The sequence below is a fragment of the Zonotrichia leucophrys genome, chromosome 3 (genome assembly GCF_028769735.1).
Source record: "Zonotrichia leucophrys gambelii isolate GWCS_2022_RI chromosome 3, RI_Zleu_2.0, whole genome shotgun sequence".
NCBI lineage: Eukaryota > Metazoa > Chordata > Aves > Passeriformes > Passerellidae > Zonotrichia > Zonotrichia leucophrys.
The window spans coordinates 33,617,184-33,638,417 of record NC_088172.1 but is presented as its reverse complement, the minus strand read 5'-3'; the positions used below and the strand labels follow the sequence as shown (position 1 = coordinate 33,638,417).

Genomic DNA, 21,234 nt, shown 5'->3' with positions numbered 1-21,234 from the left:
TTTACCAAACCTCAGGTAGTTTCTCACATCTCCAACTTAATAGATGGTACAAGATTCTTCACAGTGTAGAGCTTTAATGTTCTTTGCATGAATTGAGGATTTGTGAGTCAGCAAACTGACCCAAAGGATCAAGTTAGCTCACAGGTGAGTGATCAGTAGCTAAACCTGGCTCACACTTTGAGTGACCAGTAGCTAAGCCTGGAAAGAGCTCTCCTTGGCTGTTGGAGCTCTATGTTTGCTGTTTTTTGTCCCCACACAACCATGAGATCTCATGTCATCTGGGGTATGAGAGCCTGCGATGTTTATCAGCATTTCTACCCACAGTAGATGTTTATCTCATTTCTACCCACATTTCACAGCGGGTAGAAATGTTCCCTGATCCATTTTTCCTGCTGCACCCTTCAGCACAAGGATCTTCAGGGTTTAATACAGCCATCTCAAGGGGCAGGAGCAGATCATCAGCAGCTGAGCAGGAGCAAGGAGTGGGGTCTGCAAGGAGTCACTTGTGTGGATCTACAGGCTCGTGTTGTTTGTGTCAAGTGATAATCCTCTGGGGATGTGAGATGCTAGCTGGAGGCCTGAGATCATCTATCTGCCAGCTCTGAAGAGTGCTGTGGGAATACCAAGTGTCCTCTGGCTGGGCTGAGCTCAGAGATTTTTTTTGCCAGTAGGAGGGGAGTGAATTTTGTTAAGATTTTGGAACATTGTCGTGGCTGCCAAATAACACCAGCACTGAGTTGGATCACATGCATGAGCAGAGCACTTGTGAAGACTGCTCATTTCTTCTTTCAGTCATGTGCTGTGGCTGCTGGCACTAAGCAGGTTCCAGTGATTCAGTGCCTGGCCCCACTGTGCTCTCCAAGGAGTTTGTGGTGCTTCCCCATTGGAGCCCCCTCCGGCCTGACAGCCAGCCGCTGGCAAACTGAGCTCAGTGCCAGCCCCTGGAATTACTGCCCTTGCAAAAACTTCTCTGCTGAGGAATCAAGCTAGTTAGCAATAAAATCATAAATAGGAATCCAATTTTAAAAATGTAAGAATTTAGTCAGCTGTTTTTTTACTTACAGGAGAAAGCAGCTCCTGGGCTGCTGCCACTGCAGAGCCTCAGAATCTGGCTTAGGAGGGAGGGATTGTGTCTGGGGTGCTCTCTGGTGTGACTGTTCCTGCAGTCTGACCTCTAGCAGTGTCTGCAACATCAAAGTGGAATTGCTTCATGCAATAGGTATATCCATGGCCTAGGCAATATTTCACCCAGAGCAATTTTACCTTACCTCTGATTTAAAAAAAAAAAATCATCACAAGAAACCTGTAGGCAGGAAAGCAGTGTTCTCTTTTCACGGAAGCTGTTTTGGTGTCATGATCAGCAGGAGAGGCAGCAGCCAGAGCAACAGCAGTGCCACTGAGCTCTGACAATGTCTCACTGTGTCCTTCTCCCTTGTAGCTCCTCTGGAGCCATCTCTGAGTTGTGGTGAGAGGTCTGCTTTTCCCATGGCACAGCCAGGAGGAAAAAGTGACCTCTGTGAACAGCAAGATGTGGGGGAGGGAAGGCAGTGGGGAACCAGGCTCAGCCTCATCATCCCTCCTGGAGTTGATGCAAATCCTGCTTGGCCTTGCTGGAATCTGCTCACTGCCTTGGTAACTGGAGCTTCTCCTGAGCTCTTTAGATGTGCTGTGGCAGGTATGTCAGGCAAAATGCTATACTCGAGGTTTTCTGTAGGCTGGGGGCTGGTCTGTGCAGGTACCAAGCAAGGAAAGGGAAAGGCACCCTTCAGACTGAGTTTTATATGGAGTGTCTGGGATTAGAGAGGCCAGAAGTTTTTTATGCAAACATCCGCTATCCTATTTGAAGCTTTTCTGTTCACAGACAGAAAAAATTAGAGGTGAGTCTGCAGTCTGGGCTCTTGTGCCCCTTCTGCTGTAGGATGTGGTGAGGAGGGAATTCAGGTGAGGCAGCAGCAAAGTGGAAACTGTCTCCTCCTGAGGAGCACAGTGTGAGTCCAGGGGGCTGGACTGCATTCTGTTGTGAGGAGATAAAGATTAAACAGCCCAAAATTAAAACTTTATTAAGTAGAGGTAGCAGTTGCAAACAGGCTGCCTGTCCTTTGAAGCAAACAGTTGCTGATGAGACTTTGCCAAGGCCGGTAGTGAGATGACACTTTATAAAACTTCAGGTGTTAAGCCGAAAAAGGGTAAGTTTAGGTGAGATATAAGCACAATAAAGGTGGTGAGACACTGGCCCAGAGAAGCTATGAATGCCCCACCTCTGGAAGTATGCAAGGCCAGGTTGGATGGGGCTCTGAGCAGCCTGATGGCATGTATCCATGTACACAGCAGGGGAGTTGGAGTAGGTGATGTTAATGTCCCTTCCAACCCAAACCATTTTGTGACTCAGCTGTTCCATGAGGTGTGAATGCCCAACACATCTGAAAATGGGGTATCAGCTATTCACATGTTCAGTGCTTTTTCAGAAAACAGATCTAACAAGAAGCTACAGTAGTGTGTTCATGTCAGGAGGGGAGCAGGTTTCAGCACTTCAGTGTTGAAGAAACATCACTTCTCCAAAACGGTTGCTATTTGCATTTGTCACTTACAGCTGCTACTTGTAAGAATTCTCAACGTGGCATTGCATACTTTTAGTACCTTTAACTTCTTTTTTTGTGAGACCTTCTTTTTAAGTGTTTGCTCCCAAATCTGTTGAGAGTGAGGCAGAAAACATGCTTACTAACAAGTTTTTTTCACACATTGTTTCAGCTTGGGTGACTTCGATTGTGAAGCTTCTCAGGATGTTTGTGAAGAATGTCTCATAAAGGGATGATGTTGGGAGGTTGATTTCATTACAGTGGTCAAATTTAAATTCTTGTGGCAGATTTTATTGCTGAGGTATACTGCCTATAGACATCACTTTACAGGCAACACAGTACTTACTCAAGAATCTGTTAGTTTTGGAGCTACAGACCTGCAGCAATCATTAATTAATGTACGAGAATGGATTTTTTTTTTCTAAGAGTGCAATTTTTATAGAGTTGAAAAAAAGTTTCCTGAGAAGTAACTCCTGAAATGTAACTGTTCCTGAAAGTAACTCCTTTAGCTTTAATTTTACCTTAAAGGAAATAAACCCAGGGATAATGTCTTGCAGAATTTTTAAGCGCAAACTGTTCTCCCTCATTTTATTTCCTGATAAAGCTTTGTTTCTTCAGAAGGATTTTGCATTTATTTAAGATTTGACATGAATTTTGCCTTTTATTGAAAATTGACTAGTAAATGTTATTTATTTTTAGGAACTAGCAGTTACAGCTAGTTATCATGTGTGATCAGCTTCAGCCTCTCCCCCTTTCTCTTGTTTTGCCTGCTGTTACCTCCTCTGCTTAGTTCTATCCTTTTTTTTTCTCCTTACATTTTCTCATCTGCATTTTCCCACTTTCCAAGTTTCCTGTTTCTCCTTCAGTTACTGCCTGGGGTCTTTTTCAGAAGCGTAATTTGACCAATGATAATAATTTAGGGTTAAAGTAGAAAAAGAAGAGTCCAGAACAGAGGTCTGGAGAGTAAGAAGGGAGTTCAAGATGACAAGGAAGCCTTTTTGTCAGTCTGGAGGGTAAGGCAGCACTGCAGATTCTGGAGGTGGAGCAGGAAAATGTCTGATACTGGCCAGAAACATTGGGAAAATGAGGAGGAGGGATGAAAAGGGGGAAAAGGATGGAATTGGGCAGAAAATGTAAAGGCTGGACATAAGGAAAAAAAAGGTGCACCAGAAGAGGGAAGCAGAGCAAAAATCAACCCTTCTCTCCTTTTATCAATTTAAAATCAAGTTCTGCCAGACATACAGATAGAGAATCAAGGGCATGATAAAAGCTGATGTGCACCAAGCCCTGATGCTATCATCATCATTTTTGCCTTGTAGCTCTTTTACTCATTCATAGACAGACATAATATTCTTGTGTCCTTGTCTTGCCAAAGAGTGTTGTGGTTTTATCCCCTCTTCCTTGTGGCATCTGAGTGTCCAAGTTAATGCAGAGATGGCTCAGGATCTCCACAGAGAAGCAGATTCCTGCAGTGGTGCAGTGCGATCACTGTCTGCAGGATCCAGAGGAGAGAAACTTCCCTTGTCCTGCTCCTGCTTTAGAAAGAATTGTGGGAACTTTCAGGATTGCTATGTCACACTTGGGGTAAGATACCATTATTAATCAAGGCTGTAGGTTGATGAAAAGAGGATAACATGACTCTGGACAGATTTTAGTAATGAATGCTCTTTTAATTACCAACTGGTTATATCTGATAATCTGCCTTTCTATAATTTTACTGAGCATCAAGGCAATGCTTACTGGCCCATGCTTATGTTTGGCTTTTTAAACTTTTCTGATTTCTAAAATAGCTTTATTTTTAGCCCTGTGTAACTTCCCTGGAGTTCTAAACTGTGCTGAGTAGCTAGATCCAGGGTGCAGAAAATGCCTGGCCAATTTTTTCCAAAACATCTTAGTTCATGTTATCTGGTATTGCATATCTGAAAATGTTCATCATTAGCATGAGTATTAGGATAATAAAAATTTCACTGCTGTCAGAAACCCTGGAAGTACCATTTTGCTGCTTTGCAGATGAAACCCAAAATACTAATGAGTATTTTTGGCTTTTTCACATCATTATTGACAACTTTATTATGCTTCTCTTGTTCTGGACCACTGTGTTTTAATTTAGTCATGACTGTGTTTTGAAACTTGTCTTTTGTTGTTCTTTAACTTGTTTCAGCAAGTCTTACACTCTTTAGTCTAGAAAATCAGAGGAAAATTATAAAGAAATTTCCTTTATGTTAATTTTCCTTCTTTGCAATCTAGTCTCTAACCCTAGTTCCCTTGCCAGGCTTATGAGTGCTTGAGTGTTTTATTAGTTATTTAGTTGAAAACATTTTAGGAAATGTTTCTCTATTATGATTATTGCTAATGAGCTGTGTTCTAAACAAAAGTTGTCCATCTGTGGTCTTCTCATCTGCTTTCAAATTACATTGGAAAAGGATATAATCAGAAAACTTGAGGACAGATTATAAACACAGCTTGCCTTTGTTTAGGAATAACAGGTACTCTTGAGTTCTGAGCTGTTCAGAAAAATCTTTCCACAAAAGCAGGTCCCTGGATGGGAGCTGAACTATTGAAAACCTGTTCCTTCAGGATTTCTTTCCATCTGTTGCTCTGCTGGAACAATAATCCAAGGCTGACCTAATCTCAGAGCAGCAGCAGACAAACTTTGCAACTGGATACTCTTGTTCCAAATGATTTCTAATTGCAGATTTATTCCATCAATTACACATTATCTTACTTTGGGACATGCCCAAGCCATTTAAAATCCTGTAAATTAGCATGATGTCCACAAGAAAAGGTGTGTGAGGTACAGTATCCCTGCAGCCAGCACTTGTGGTGGCAGCTTACTGCTTAGGAGTGAGGCTGTGTGAGCTGATGGGCTTTGAGTTTCTATTGGGCATCCCTTGGCCAGAGCAATTGAGAATGACCCCTTTTGTCCTGTCTGTTATTACCAGGCAGCTCTGGAAAACGAGCACTGTTGAGTGAAAAGAAAGCAGCAGATGACATTTTGTTTTCTGCACAAACTAGTGTATAGGATCTTTGTTTTTCAGACGTGGTTTTCAAGAAGATGTGCAAATATTGCTGCTATTCTGGCTGTAGCTCTTTTGTTCAAGCCTGAACATAGATCTGTGGGAGTGGGGATGTCCATTTACATTAGTGAGCTCTTCCCTTGTAAAATTCCATGGATGCCTAATGTAGAAGTATTTATATTCTGAATAAGCCTTTTTTTTTTTTAATATTACTGTAGCACTCCTTTTCTGAAGCATAATTTTACTTCTGTAAAAAAGACATGATGATATTTTCAGAATAATTACACCTGCAGACTTTTGCCTGTGTGCTGAGATTACTCGTGCTCTTGAAAACTCTCACTGTTTTAACCCAGCAGTGAGCACGGGGCAGGGACTCCTCTGTATAGAGCACAGTGGACACACTGTGATTTAAACCAGTGTCACCCAGCATTGGATCTGCAGTTCCAGTGTTTCACAAACAGCAGCTGTCACACACAGGTCTGGAAATCTTCTGACTTTGACGTGTCTTAGTCATCCTCATTGCTGTTTTCCACTGCTGACCAGAAAGCTTTTGTGCATTGCTGCTGTGCCAGGGAGACCTGGAGGCTGCCAGATGAGTGACCTACATTGTGTCAGTAAACAGTAGCAGAACTGTGCTCACAAAGTGAGTGGGGTTTGAAAGTGTCTGCATACAGGGTTTTGTTGACATTTTCGTGGGTGATTTGAGGATCGCATGAGAGGCAGGATTCTCAGCTGGACTTCCAAGTATTCCAACAGCCTGCCTAGGTGGATTCATGTACTCTAATTTCTGATCATCCAGTTTTGGTCCATGTCAGTTAGAAGCTCATTCTTTATGTACAGTCACTTAGGCTTCTTTTTAGTTAGAGCAGGAGACAGGAGTATTATTTGAGTTATTCTCAAAGTGTTTCAGTGCTTCCTGTGTAGACATCAGTAGGCTCAACTGCATAAATAGTTTCTGCTGAACAAAGGGTCACGTCATCTTTAGGGCTGGTTTGGTTTTTGTTAAGGTTTTAAAAGTCACTGGAGTGATGCTACAAAAGTTCACTAGGGTCATAAATGAATAAATAGCAGTAACACAGGTCATCTTCTGCCAGCTGGATGCTGGTAGTTTCAGAATGTCAGATGCCAAGGTTGTGAGCGTGATGTATGAAGAAGGTGCTAATGAAGCGCAGGGTTTGAATACAGTAATACTTTGGAAGACCTAATGTTTCTTCATTTCTGTCTTCTCTAAAGACTCTACCTTCCTGCACAAGTTTACTGCACCCTGGTACATCATGATCATGGAATTAGCTGTCCTTGCAGCTTCTCCTCTGCATGCCCGCCAGTTTGGGGCTTCACAATCAGCTTGGCTCCAGCACAGTCCCTGGGCCCTGCTTATGGGGAGGTAGCACCAATATACAGAGAGGGCATGGGTGGGCAGGCAGATGCAGCCTCAGGCCAGCTGCAGAACCTCAGACAGTCTCTTAAACTTCCCACACCCCCTTCTCATCTGTTAACCTCTGCTTAGCACTGCAGTCTGGACTGGCACAGCTAAATACAGAACCGTGGGAATCCTGTTTTCCACTTAGGGACTGACCTCAACAGTGGCCCTGTATGGATATGCTGGAATTACTTGGCAGTCCAACAGTGGCTTCCTTAGAAGGGCAGTGAGGGGAAACAACTTGAAGGCAGAAAAACAATTTCCCCCTGTTCCTACCGGTACCAGTCAAGCCCAGTGGGTCTGGCCCTGTGCCTGTAGCTGCCAGTGGAGTCCCCTGGCCAAACAGAAAGTGAGCCCCTGTCAGCGGCCTGGTTTGGTGGCCAGACCACACAAAAGGTCATTACCAGGACAGTTCAGTTCCATTATTTCTGTTTTACATGCTGTTCTGTATGATGCTCTTTATGATTCTCTTCCCTTTGGTGCTTCCCACTGTTCTGGTATTGTTTACTGCAAAAACTTGAGCTAACTAATAATAAATTCCTTGCTAACTTCACTGGGGTGGAGACCTGTTGCTTGGCAAAGTACTGGCTCCTGTATATAATTACCTGTGCCATGATGGTCTTTTAGGCATCAGGAAAGCTGTTGTAACTCTAAATGGACAACAGGTCTTGTCAAAGACTTCTGGCATTCTGTAGGTTGGCAAGTCCTCACCTACATTGTCTTTCACCTCTAAAGAATACTTTGGGAGGTATGAATTATGCAAATAAAAGATGCTTCTTCCATAGCAGATCGGATTTATTTGTGTTTGCTAAATCTTTTTTTAATGGGTTTTTCAGCTCTGAATGACTCTGTCCTACTGTTCTTCCAGTTTTGTTGTTGTTTGCTTTACTTTTGCCTGTAATACTTAGGGTCATTTGAGTGATAGATCCCTTACTACAGTTAGTAAAGCAATGAATTTGAGTTTGTGTAGGTATCCTGAGTGAAAGCTGCCTGTACATATTATAACTTTAGATTTTGACAGGTTTTGGAAGAAGGGTCTTCTGCTTCAGTTTGAAGCAGTTCCTTGGAGCTGTGCTTTCAAAAGTTACTCAAGGCATATCCCTAACAAATATGAATACAAAAAAAATCATTAAAACTTTCATTTTAAAATTAAAGTTTTTGTTATCAGTAGTAGTTGTTGACACCTGCAGATACCTTTAGAGTATCAAATAGGGTATATTTCCAAATAAAGCCATATTTAGGTTCTGCATGGTGCTTGGTCTTAGGCTGCATTTGCCACAAAGTGGTGGCAGCAAGGTAATACCATCTGTGAGTTCCAGTTTGTTGATAATAAACTTGTGAAAATATGTGGAAGTAACTGGACTCTGCTTTTGTGTGCAGCTGTAATTGGAAGAGGATTTTACAAGACTCTTTAATGTAGTTGGAATGTGTGTGTAATCTTTTGACCTTGTTCTTAGTTTTTGATGAGTATGGCATGTTAAGTGCTGATAATTTGGTTTGCTCTAGGCTGAAACCTGACCTGCTCTCTGCAGAGAAGATCAGATCTTCTACTGGAAGGGGCACTCAAAGGGGCTACCTTAGAAATTGCAGTGCCAGTGAAGATCTCTGAAATGTGGCAATTACTTTGGAAGGGCATGTTGTCCTAGGGACTGCTTCTCTTTCAGCCTAGTTTGAATTGGACTTTTCACCCAAAGGTTATTGTCCTTTAAATTTTCTTTTCTGTGCCATCTGGTTTGCCTCATGACTCAAGCTCAATTATTGTGAGAGCTGCTTTGTAGCCTCAGCTGGTGGAATGTGAGTCCTGGGTATGAGAGCAAGAGGCAGGTGCTTTTCCCTTTGCTCTTGGAAGGGGAGTCAACTCTCTTTGTTTAAGCCATGTGCAAATGAGTGTCTAATACCTTTGTGAAAGGAGCATGCAGCAATCATAAACAGCAGCAGGAGCTGGCCAGGAAATGGAGCCAAAGGGATTTCCTAAAACTTCTCCATAGGGATCGGTGCAGTGGACCAATCTGCACTTTGTATTTCAAGCCATCCTTTTCTGTCTGTCTCAAACAGTGTTGATGGAACTGATCTTTCTTATTTTAAGCCTTCTGTGTGGGAGGAGTAAAACTGCTTAAGTGTTTCTGAGTAGTAGTTTGCACAGTGCAGCATTGTGAGCTCTGCCTTTCCCATTCCCATTGGACTCCTTGACATATATTAAGAATACACAACATGGGTCCAGCTAGAAAATGCCTGTCCCGCCAGGTCAGTATCCCATTCCTGCCAGCAATTAACAGATGCCTCTGCACCTTTGTCTAAACCTTTCCTAGCCTCCCACCATCTATTTTCAGCTTATGAGACTTTCTAGCCATAAATCTTGCTTGTTAAAGGAAGGGTTGAAGCTAACTTTCTTTTCTCTTGTGTTTTAGAACTAAAAAAGCAAAGAAGACAGCTGCTCCTCCAGCCAAGGAAGAGAAGCCCAAATTAACCATTTTTGAAGAGGAGGTGGATCCAAATGAAGGACTCTTCGGCCCAGAAAAAGATTTCTCATCAATCGGTCCCAGAAGAAAGATTAAAGAGAGTAAATCTGTTCTATATTTGTCTAAACACAGATTATTTTATCTAAAGCATGTGTATAACTGAGCCTTTAAATTACAGTGATGCATAGTATACAGGCTAAATAATGTCTTGGAAATGTTAAAGCAAATATTCAGCTGAACAGAATAATCTAGAATCATTCAGAAAGAACAAATGAAACCTGTAGCTCTCATAGCTGTTTTTTGTAAACATTTTGAACTGGGATATTAAGGTCTGTGGGAGCTGGCTGTCCCACAGTCATTCATGCCACACTAACAGGAGTAATGTGACCTACTTTTGAGTGCAAGGAAAAAGCAGATTTACCAAGTCCTTAGAGTGCAGAGTATTGCTGCACTTTATGGACTGTAAGTCTTTGGAAAAAAAGAATTATCTACATGATCTGTTTTTTCAACCCACCTAGCCAGATTTACTAGTTAGTGTTAGTGCAGGCCTTGTGTTACATAGCATGATTTAAATACAGCAACTTCTGATTCCCCTTTCTAGATCTGAAGTTATTTGAAGACCCAGACCTCGGCGGGGTGGTGAGACTGGGTGACTCACTCCTGCTGCCAGCTGCCTGTGAGCACAGCGAGGATGTGCTGAGCAGGGAGCCTGAGGAGGACACTGAGGAGCTGCTGAGGTACTCATCTCAAATCTGGCATGTGGGATGAAGGTGGTCTGATCTATTCTCATCTATTTAGATCTTGAAAGAGATGAATCTGGGGACAAAGCTTAAATACTCAGAATGCAAACTGTGAATCAATACTTGTATCAACAAGTAAAATGTGTCATGGAGCTTGGACATCAAACACATTACAAAGGAAATTAGGAAGACCCTTTGAGAGAAGTGTGGTGCAAGGAGTTGTTATGTGACTCCAGAGGAAGAGCCTTGAAGGCCCAAGGTGTGCTATCTGGTTCTTGTTTTCTGCTTTCTGCATGACACTTCTGCTTTCTGCAAATGATCCACAGAGAACCTGACCTCCACTGTGAAAAGTGGGCAGCAAAGCCCAGAGATAAAGAGCAGTTCAGCTTCAGGGCTCTGGAATCAGGGGCTCTTGCCACAGGAGGAATGATTTTCATGCTGATGGCTCACAGACTTCCGTGCATGTTTCCAGGAGGGATCCTGTGCATACCTGCACAGCTGTAAAGGACTCTTTATCACCCTGTGTTTCATTTTTAATCTAGTGGGAAGGAGGGCTGGAGCTCACAGTTGCAGGAGGGTATAATATATTGCTTCTCCCTTTGTAGTGCAGCACTGGAACACATCAGCACACCATGCATTTATCCCTGACACCTCCCTCACAGGGTGGGTTCACCTGTGCTGATAATCCTCCAGAGATGGAGCAGGGAACCAGGGCTTGGAGAGACACAGGGAATCTGTGCTGCAGTAATGAGTCAAATTCCTTCCTTCTGGGTCTCCAGCTGGCATCTGAATGATGAGGCCTGCTTCCAGTGCTAATTTGTGTCAACCAGCTCCTGTTAGGATGTATGATTTCCACAGCAGGTACTAAACCCAGGAGAGAGACTCTGTGTGTGGTTTCAAAGCTTTCCTGAAGCAGGTAATTCTGCAGCTGTTGCCTTCCACCCATGGAAAAGTGCTGGCTATCTCAGCAGTAATACCTGACTGACTTTAAACAAAGGTTAAATTGGGCTGGGTGCCATCTTGCATTAGACCCTGACAGCCTACCTGATGTTTATAGAAGCTGATGGGGCAGGACATGACCTGATTTCATGCTGTGGTATACTGAGAGCAAACACATGTGTGCTTGCAATATTTTCTTGTCTGCTAGTGATGTCAGCATACAGCACTTCATCCAGAGTGTTCATATGACTACAGGAGAAGGGCCCGTTCCACTGCAGTACTTGCATTTTTATCCACTAGAGAGAACTTCTCCATCTGTTGTGTTAGTATCTTTTGGATTATATATGTTCAGAGAGAGGTCTCTGAAGTCTGCTCTGAGACCAATAGACCATGCATTCAGATCAGTTTGGGATCATCAGCAACAGCAGCACACCCAGATGGTTATGGGAACCCATGGGAAAAGATGTAATTTCTTTTAAATTCCAGTAGTTTTTGTTTATTCCGGATTTGTCTCAGTGCTTCCAATAGTTGATAAGTCATCAAGGTCCAGCTGGAATTGAATACATGCAATGAAGCAGAAAACCATGCAAGTGGTCCAATGGGAAAGTTGCTATGAGAATCCAGAGGGAGCTCCTGGCTGTGCAAGAGGTTTTAGCAGATAGGTCAGGATCTGTTGACCTGTTCAAGTGCCCAACACCCTCTGAAATTCCCCTGGTAAACCCAGTTCATGATGTTACCTGCACATCATAGAGGGCTGGTGAACCCAGTGCAGGGCAGTTGAGGGCAAAGGAGAAGCTGCTGTCCAAGAGGAGGGGAGGAGTGGCAGTGCTGTTTTAACCTAGTGCAACAGTTCTCCTCCCCCTGTGCAAATTCACTTGCAGTCACCTGAAATCCAGTGGTAGGGCAAAATGCACTTTGTTTTCTGTTCAGCTGGAAGCCTCAGCAGAACAGTCAGGTCTCAGAAATGTAGAGGCAGCATTTGAATCCTCTCCCACCTTCCCTTCCCACCAAATTTGTGCTGAATGTTTTTGCAGGGCAGTGCCACAGGCTCTTTTCCAGGCAGTGACCCTTTGTAGTGACAAAATGTTTAGTATAAGCTGCACTCTGCAATCTCCCTGCATGGGAGCTTGAGCTTATTTTGAGGACTAGGAATAAGTCTTGCCTTTGCCATGTATGTGTTGACAATTACTCTCCTTTCCCAAAAAGGACTGAAGAAATCTCTGCAGCCCTCAGGTCAGAGTAGGAGCTGTGACAACCCAATCCTTTAGCAGGCTAGAGCTGGATATGCCACTAGAAATGGAAATGGAAACCTCTTGGTCTCTTGGACATAGTCAGTTCTATCATACCAAAAGTTTATGTGGACACACTTTGTTGAGATCTAGGACTGTCTAGCAGGTCTGTGTTAGGTCCAGAAAGCTGGACATGTTCACTGCACTCCAGTGGAGTAGCTGAATAATGCAGATGTGGGAGCTCTCCACTGGTGCAGTGAACATTCACGTGTACCTCAGGGTCTGCTCTCAAGTGTGTGGTAGATCTGAGAAGTGTCTGACTCACTCTGACTCATGGGCAGAGTTAGATGAGAGCTGCCTAAGGCAGAGGAGGGCAGAACCTTCTTCCAGAGGGGGACGGCAAGAAGATAATATCCAGAGCAGAACACAGGAGCAACAAAATCCTTTGTGATCTTTATGGTACCTGAGTGGTTTGAGCAGCAGTAGCCCAGAGCAGTGTCAGCACAGCAGTGAATCCTCAGCAGTGGCTGTAACTCATGAGGCAGAGGCTGTTAAGGAGACAAATGATCTGCAAAATGTGCGTGGGCTGGGCTTGTCACAACATGAGGGAGAAGAGAATCTGATAAACGTTCTCACTGCAAACTGAAGACTGTGCTCTCTGTGGATACTTGCTCATATGCAATGAGAATTACTGTTTTAAATAGAATCACCAACTTGACATTAACAAGTGCTGAGCATTGAGAAGAACCAATTTTGCATTCTAAGTGCAGTGGGAGATTTCATGGGCTTTATCCCATGGGACTCTACAAAGCAGATCCCTGAAGAGGCCACAATTTGCTCTCCTGAAATCCAGGATTTGCTGAGCATCCACTTCACTGCCATGAGAGATTCAAACTCCACCATTTCATGGTCTCTGCAGCCCAGCTGCCCTGGAGCTTTACATTCCCCACCAGCCCCTCCTCATTGGTGAGAATGAGGTCCAGCCTAGCACCTCTCCTTGTTGGCTCCTTTGGTACTTGGAGAAGGAAATTGGCCTCAATTCATTTGAGGGACCTCCTGAAATGCTTAAGCCCTGCTGGCTGTCCTTCCAACAGATAATGGGGTGGTTGAAGTCCTCCATGAGGACCAGGGTTTGTGAATGTGAAGCTGCTCCTGTCTGTAGAGTACCTTATGCCCTCACTCTTCCTGGTCTGGTGGCCTGTAGCAAACCCCCACAATAATGTCACCTGTCCCTGCCTTCCCTTTGGTCCTGACCCCTGAGTTCTTGGGTGGCTCCTCAGCTGAGGCTCATGGCTGAGCTCTGTGCACTCCGCGGTCATTGGCATAGAGGGTGACAGTCCCTCCTCATGTCCCCTGCCTGTCCTTCCTGAAGAGTCTGTATCCTTCCATTCCAACACTCCGGCCCCAGGACCTGTCCCACCAGGTCTCCATGATGCCAGTGAGGTCACAGCCCTGCAGGCATGAACTCTTCTGCCTCATTAATCTCAATCATGCCTGCCTGCTGTGATGGATCAGGTTTTTGTGGAAAACCAGTGCTGGAATTGATCCTATGAATGTTGCAGCAGCTCTGTGTGCCTGCAGAATTACATAAATTATCACACATCCTAGCCTGAAATAATTATCACAGCTGTCTGAGCAGCCTTTCAGGAGAGATTTAATTAGTTTCACCTTTGATAATGAATAGGAAGCTGAGATGGAAGGAAGCAGCTGTGAGCACATTTGTCTGTTTCCAGTGTTGAAAAAAAGTGTCAGCAGCAGGATCCCAGTTCTCCTGCCCTGTGATGGCAGATCTGGTGTGTTCCTTCTTAGGATTACACTGATGATCACCCTTTCAGGAGCATTACACTTTTTAAGGCTGAGGCTGTTTGTGACACTGCACCCCAGACATCCTTCCAGACATTGAGGTTCTTGAGCAGGTTCATCAGCTTCAGGTTTGCCAAGGAGCTGTTGCCACCCTTGAAGCAGAAAATGTTTGTGTGTTCTTTCAGCAGGCATTAGCAGATGCTGAATTCAGAGAGTAACACATCTTCAACCCATCCAGGAGTCGTGTGGAGCAGCACTTCCAACACCAATGCTCTCTGTCCTGAGAGTACGAGAACAACACTGTAGCTGGGAAAAAAGCTTTGAGAAACTCCATAGGGTTTATATGTAGATCCTTTGGGGACAGGATTATTTGGGCAATGTACAGGTGGAAGAGAAGGTTGCAATAACTGAGTCAGAAATTTCCTGGCCACTCCAGGGCAGTTTATCTTAACCACTCTAGGGCAATTTCTCTTGCTTGCTATTATGGAACTGTGAGGAAAGGTCCTTGATTTGGCTGCAGTAGGTTACAGAAAACCAAATTTTTCTGTAATGTTTTTCAAGAATTTATTTCATTCCTGTGATGTATCAGGATGCTACTTACAACCATTAGAAAAGCTATAAAGTAAACTTGCCAACAAAACAAACAGTTTTTTGCTAGACCAGAAACATTAATCCTTGCTCCACCCCTTGGAACATGTATGGGTTGAGACCCACCAGATTTCCACCGTCTTGCCCCAGGTTGCTTGCATTTTGTCAGACATCATCAGCTCAAGGGGCAAAAGTTGCCTGCTGTCCCCTGCCCCAGCTGTGCCTTTGGCTGGTGATTGGGGAACTTTCTAGAGAGGCAGGAGAGAAAGGTTTTTAACTTTTTCAGACTGGAAAAATTGAGTTTTCTCATTTCCAAGGTGAGTGATGTAACCAGCAGGCTGATTTCCTCAGAGGGCTTCTTGTGGGACTTACCTGTACTAATGAGCCTGTTCTCTGGCACCCAGCCAGGCAGCACCCCCAGGCTGCCTGCATCCATCCTCATCCTCTTGGACTCTGCAGCTGCAGGACAAGGGCACTGTGTGCAGCTGCTCCAGGGAATGGTCACTGTCCCACTCCAGCTTCAGTTGTGCCAGAGAGGTTTTTGGAGGAGGGCTGATCTCTCCCAGCCCAAGCCATGCCAGTGGTTCTTGTAGCATTTAAACAATACAGACTGTCACATTCCAGTGTCCAGACATATTTCCTGGCTCTGGTTAAAATATCATTGTGAATTTACCTGTAATGGATTGCAGGGGAAAGCTGAGACAGGAGGAGAGAGATCTTCACAGCAGATGTGATGTTACAGCACTCCCCAAGGCTTCACCAAGGTATCTCTTGTACTTGGAATTAATACCACACAAAATAGAGAACATAAGATAGCAAAAGATGAAAGTCTGTTCTGCAAGAACTGCAGTTAGTTACACAACTGAGCTTCAAGCATGAGCCTTTTGGATTCTTAGCAAATTATGGGGGTCTTTGTCTCTTGCTTTCATTACAGATTCTCCTCATTAAAGCATTCCCAGCAAGCAGAGGTCACTGTCCCCATCTGCATGTTGTACATGCAGACAGTCATTCCTGTCCCAAAGATCTGGTCCAGAGAGAAGGAACAAAGTCCAGAGAAATGGCATCTAAAATGTTGATGTTCTTGTGACAGCTGCATCTGTCTCCAAGTCAGAACTCATTTACTCTCTGAAAGTCCACATGCCAGCAGTCATGAAGGCTTAGTGACAGCCTTTCTTCAGTAAGGGCTTTGATTGCTTTCTTTTGGAATTCTGATAGAATTTCCACCAGTACATTCAGTGAATCAGCACAACAATATGGCAAGAATTTTAAATAATGTGGTGCTGCTTTTCTTTTACAGAAATAGAAAGAGACTAATTAAAGAAAGATTAATTACATGGACTCTCTGTCTGATTGTCTATAAAAAGATGGGGTGGGAAGGTTCTTCCTTTAATCTTGTTTCAGAATAATTGCTTGATTTTTTTCTTCCTCCTCCTGGCCTGGAGTTAAATATGGTGGTAGTTATACACTGTAACAATTCATTTGCTTTCAAGAAATAGAAGTCCTTGTTTCTATCTCTGCCTGAGGCATTTTGCATTTTACCTCTTTAGTTTTGCAAAGACAGTTGTGTCTCACATGATCAAACAGCAGTGGATCAAACAGCTTGCCTAGCACTGCAGCACTGAAAAGCAGGTTTTGAGACAAAGACCACATATTATCTGCTGTGTTCTCTCTAAGAGACTTCTGTCTAACCAAGGTCTTGAAAAAATCCAGGACAGAAAAAGGAAATTACATCATCAGCTTCCAGACTTTCTTCTGCAGAATCTTTGGCTTAAAAGCAGAACACCAAACCCCCACCCCCTAAAGACCCCCACAACCTACTGGACTGTATCTTTTGGGGGTATTTTTTGGCTGTGCTGAGTGGTTTTGTTGCTGTGATTAGCACAGAAATTGAATTTGTATCATCATGCCAGGTTAGTGAGCTGGATTTACTGCTGCCCTTTCTGGGTAGTGCACCTGGTTCAAAATACTGCTTCCTCCATATGGTCTCTTATGTATTGTGCATTGTTCCTCTGCTTATTATGTTTTCTTTTATTTAAGAACAAAACTTTATGACATGGACACTGATTCATTCACTGTTTGTTTATGCCAAGAAGGGAGGCTTCAGAAATATCAGCCTTAACAAGTTTTGTTTATTACACAGCGAAGAGAACAAGAACATGTCTTGGCAATGTGATCACAGGTGTGATACCTCTTGGATATCAGTTTGCAACAAACACAAAGGCCTGGGCTTAAATGAAATTAATTTCTTTGTAGATGAGGAATTCAGAAATACACTGAGTGTGTTTTGTAAGTTAAGTAGAATATATCACCTACAAAGAATGATGGAAAATAAAAGACATCAAAAGTCCTATCTAAATAAAAGAGAATATAATCTTCAGAGTTACTTAGAGGATGAAGTTTGAGGTGCTGCTTGCTGTAATACCAGAGGTAGAGTTCAAGGTGCAGAACTCTGGGGCAGTGAATGGCTCTGTCCATCAGCAGATCTGTTCACGTGCTCCCTACTTTTAGATAGCAGTGTTCATGCTATTGATTTTACAAGAGCAGCCTTGGTTAAAAGTGATTCTTTTAAGTTTCCCTTTGGGAGTCACACGAAGATTTGTCTGACTTGAGGAATGGTTTTACCTTAAAGAGTTCTGACTGTCTCTACACCAGAAAATTTAGGCTAATCCTGATTAACCTCATGGCTGGTTCATGGTGGGTGTAGTTTGTCTCAGCCTGGGCAGTAGTGTTGTAAGTTCCTCTCAGGTTTTAATGAGGGTGAACAGGAAGAAGAAACCCTTGAAATCATGCAGTTTATCGTAGTAATAGTGGGAGCCTTAGCTTGAGGGGGGTGTAGCTCTTGCAAACCTATGGTTAACATTCAAACAGTTTCACTGGGGATGGAGGAGTAAAGTATCTCAGAGATGTTGGTTCTTTGATCATGTTCCTGGTCATCCCAGACAGTTGCCTCATCAGTTGCTTCCCAAATTATGGAAAAGCTGAGCTTTACTTTTAACTGTCTGCAGAAAGCCCCACCAGTTGTACTGCTGTGTGTTCAGGCATTTACAGCACCTCTCCTGAGGCAACTGGTGAACAAAGAGAGAAAGGGAGGAATCACTGTCCCATTAAGAAAACAGAAATTATCCCAGGGGTTCCACAGGCATCTGGGTAACCCCCCAAGATGCCTCATTGCCTGGATGTGAGGAAGTTATACACTGGATATTAGGACAGGTTTTTTACCCAGAGGGTGGCAGGGCACTGGAGCAGCTCCCCAGGGCAGTGGTCACAGCACCAGCCTGACAGAGCTCAAGGAGCATTTGGACAACTCTCTCAGGCACATGGTGTGACCCTTGGGATGTCCTGTGCAGGTCCAGGAGCTGGACTTGATGATCCTGATGTGTCCCTTCCAGATCAGGATATTCAGTGGTCCCGTGATTCTAACTACAAAAGGCAAATGAGAGGAAGAACCAAAAAATACATGACTTAAAATTATTTTATTCATGCTCCAGGGACTGCCTACCTATGGGTAATGGAGAAGAAGAAACTAAAAAAGCATCTTCCTTAGACTCTAGTACCATATCCTGTTCCAGTGAGTGGAGCTGCTGAAGTGAATCCTTCTTTTTCTTTACTCCATATTTTGACTTTCCAAAGGCACACAGTTCTTGGAGTCACCAGATAATCTATGATAAGGGCTCTCTTAAAATCTTTTAGCAGCTCATGTGGGAACAGAGTTGAGCATGCACAGTCTGCTGCATATCTGATAAGGTCAAACAATGCAGGTAGAAAATACCCTGAACTGTTTGAGGTGTTCTGGGTTATTTCAATAGGAATCAGCAGCAAATTATCATCAGAAAGAGTTGTTGTAAGTGGTCATAGATTGCAAAACTTCTTCAGTGTCCCAGAACTAAATATGAACATGGAATTTTAAAATCCATTAGGGTTTACAGTTTCTCATGATTGAGCATGGGGATGCTCAATCTCAGTTTTGGGTGATGGGGATGAAGAGGAAAGAGAGTTGAATGTGGATAATTTTACTTTCCCATGAAAATTTATGGGGAAGCAAAGCATCCTGTCACAAAAGCATTTTCTTCCCAAACTAAAATAAAGTTTGGTGGTTTTAGTAATCACTAATTGCCTTTAATTTAGACATTTGAAAACATGCTGTAAAATTAACTTGTATAAATTAACTTGTATAGCTACATTATAAAAAAGATGGTTCTTATGGAAACTTCTATGGAGAAAGAAATTTATCAGAGTATATCCTTTCCTGCAGAAAGTTTTGTTTTGAAAGATTGAATTTTCTTACAGAACAAAAAGCAGTTCAGAAATTCCCAGGATGTTACTCATGTTTTCTTTTCATTCCAGAGTGGAAGATGATTTTGAGAAACTCTTGGAGGTTACCTCCAAACCAAAACCGAAGGTCCCACCAAAGCCACCTCTGCCTCAGAAGCCTGCAGTTGCCCCCAGGAACACTAATTCACCTTCACTGGCAAAGCAAAAGGAAAACAGGATTCAGACAATGAATGAAGTGGACATTCTCCAGTATATCCAGGAAAATGAATCCATCAACAACCAGGATACCAGTCTTTTTTGAACATAGGTATTTTAAAATGTCCTGATGGCTTCTTGGCCCCACCTCCCAGTGTGCTGCAGTGACAGCAGCAAGAGCTGCCCAGGTGTTTCTGCTGTCACAGGGCTCATTTGTGTACCAGGATACAGAGAGCAGCAGGTCTGAGTAGCAGAACCTCCCTGTGAGGTTTGCAGAACACTGCAGCTGTGATCTAATGTTGCCTTAGATTTTCAGGGTTTCACAGGGAATGTGAACAAGGATGCAGCACTACAGATTGTCTACTGCTATTTTAGTATCAACATTGTACAGTTTTGGCCAGTTGATTGAAAATGGTGAGGATGTTGTACACATGGCAACTGTGAGTAATGTCCAACAAATGGTCTGAGGCATGATAGGATGCTGTTCCTGTCATTTTTAGATAGTGTTTTTCAGCTCAGTGGAAAGGCCATTTCCCTTTTATCCAGTGTGTTTTTGTAGAAGCCTCTTCCTCCCTGTCTGGTATTTTGGTAATTTTTAACAGGAACTGCTAAATGTAGTTCCTCTGTCTTCCCATGGAACATTGAAATCCCAGCTAACCCTGACAATCTGCTGCCTTAATTGCTGCACAAATGCCAGCTTGTAAGAGAACTTTAGGCCTGCAAAGACCATGCTATGCATCTCTTGATTCCCAGGGAGAATAGCAGATGACTGGGGGTGGCTAAGAACACTCTCCAGACACAGATGGAGGCTGCAGTGCCCAGGAGGTTTGGGTGCTGTAGGACTCCTGTGAACTCCAGATTCACAAGGGCTGATTTTTTCCAGCCAAGTCTTCCGGGGTTTCCACTGTAGTTAGTGGAAAGAGAGAGGGGCTTCTCCAGGAGGTCATTCAGTGCAGATGTGTTAATGGAGGAAATGTGAATTGCTCTCTGGAGTCACTCTTTCTCTCCTATTCCTTCACTTCGCCCAGAATTTTTAAGAACCAGGCATGGTGATTAATTCCACTAAGCTAAAATGAGTTTGTGTGATAAGATGGTGGTCTGTTCTTTACCATGTGATGTTTAAGACAAGGGAAGACAAATTTGGCATTATCTAGAGGAAAAAAAATAGGAAGAAAATATACTGGAGAAATTTTAATAGGCAAGAGAAGAAAAACATTGTAGAGTAGGTATCCAAGACTTTCCCCCTTCTTGTCAAACTCAGGCACTCTGGTTGAAGATACTAAATTTACACCCAATGTGGGCTTATACCTGCTGTCATGCAGTTTCCTGAACTCATTCCATGTGTGGTCTAGCTAGAGATGAAGACAAGCTCCCCAGAGGGAAAATATTAATATATTTAAGCCATATCATCATCTCAATATTTGTCTTTCTAATATAGAACAAAATAAATAGAAAACATTATCTATTTTTAATAATGAAATTATTTCTATCAGCATTTCCTTTTTAAGCCAGTGGGAAATATTATAAAGGTATTTTGGTTTGATGGGACAGATAAAATATAGCCATTGGTTCTCCTCTGTGTATGGTATGTTTTACTATAATAAAACATTTTGCTAACCTGCAGGTGTTACTGTTGTTGCTGTTGTTCTCTGGGTTGTACAGTAGCAGCAAAGAATCGATTCCATTTAGCTCAGGAGTGCTGTGTGGTGTTAAAGTGTAAATAACTATGAAACTGAAAATATAGCTGTGCTCATGTTTCCTTTGAGAGCAGCTAAAGGCAGAACCAAAGGTATTACCTGGTCCTGTCTGTCCCCCCAGTGTCCTGGTGCAATTAGGAATAAAGAAGGTGAATAAAAGCAGCCAGGAGAAAATAAATGCCTTGCCTAAGAAGAGGCAGGGAATAGCAGGTATGAAAAATTAATTCAGGGCAGCCTTGGTGTTGCACTCCCTGCTGTCATGAACAACCACTATATTTAACTGAGGGCTCAGGGAGCAT

The 21,234-nt window shown here is 43.2% G+C and overlaps 1 protein-coding gene across 2 annotated transcripts in view; it reads left to right on the top strand.

Moving 5' to 3' along the window:
• HS1BP3 (HCLS1 binding protein 3) overlaps positions 1-20,863 on the top strand; it is a 59,802-nt gene extending 38,939 nt beyond the window's left edge. Inside the window, exons 5-7 of one of the 2 annotated variants that reach the window (XM_064707781.1) lie at positions 9,422-9,573; positions 10,074-10,209; positions 19,116-20,863. In XM_064707781.1, the coding sequence (XP_064563851.1) occupies positions 9,422-9,573; positions 10,074-10,209; positions 19,116-19,344 (517 nt within the window). In that variant the 3' untranslated portion in view covers positions 19,345-20,863. The remainder of the gene's footprint in view (positions 1-9,421; positions 9,574-10,073; positions 10,210-19,115) is intronic. The other variant, XM_064707782.1, reaches the window with a different exon arrangement.
• Positions 20,864-21,234: the final 371 nt, after the last annotated feature.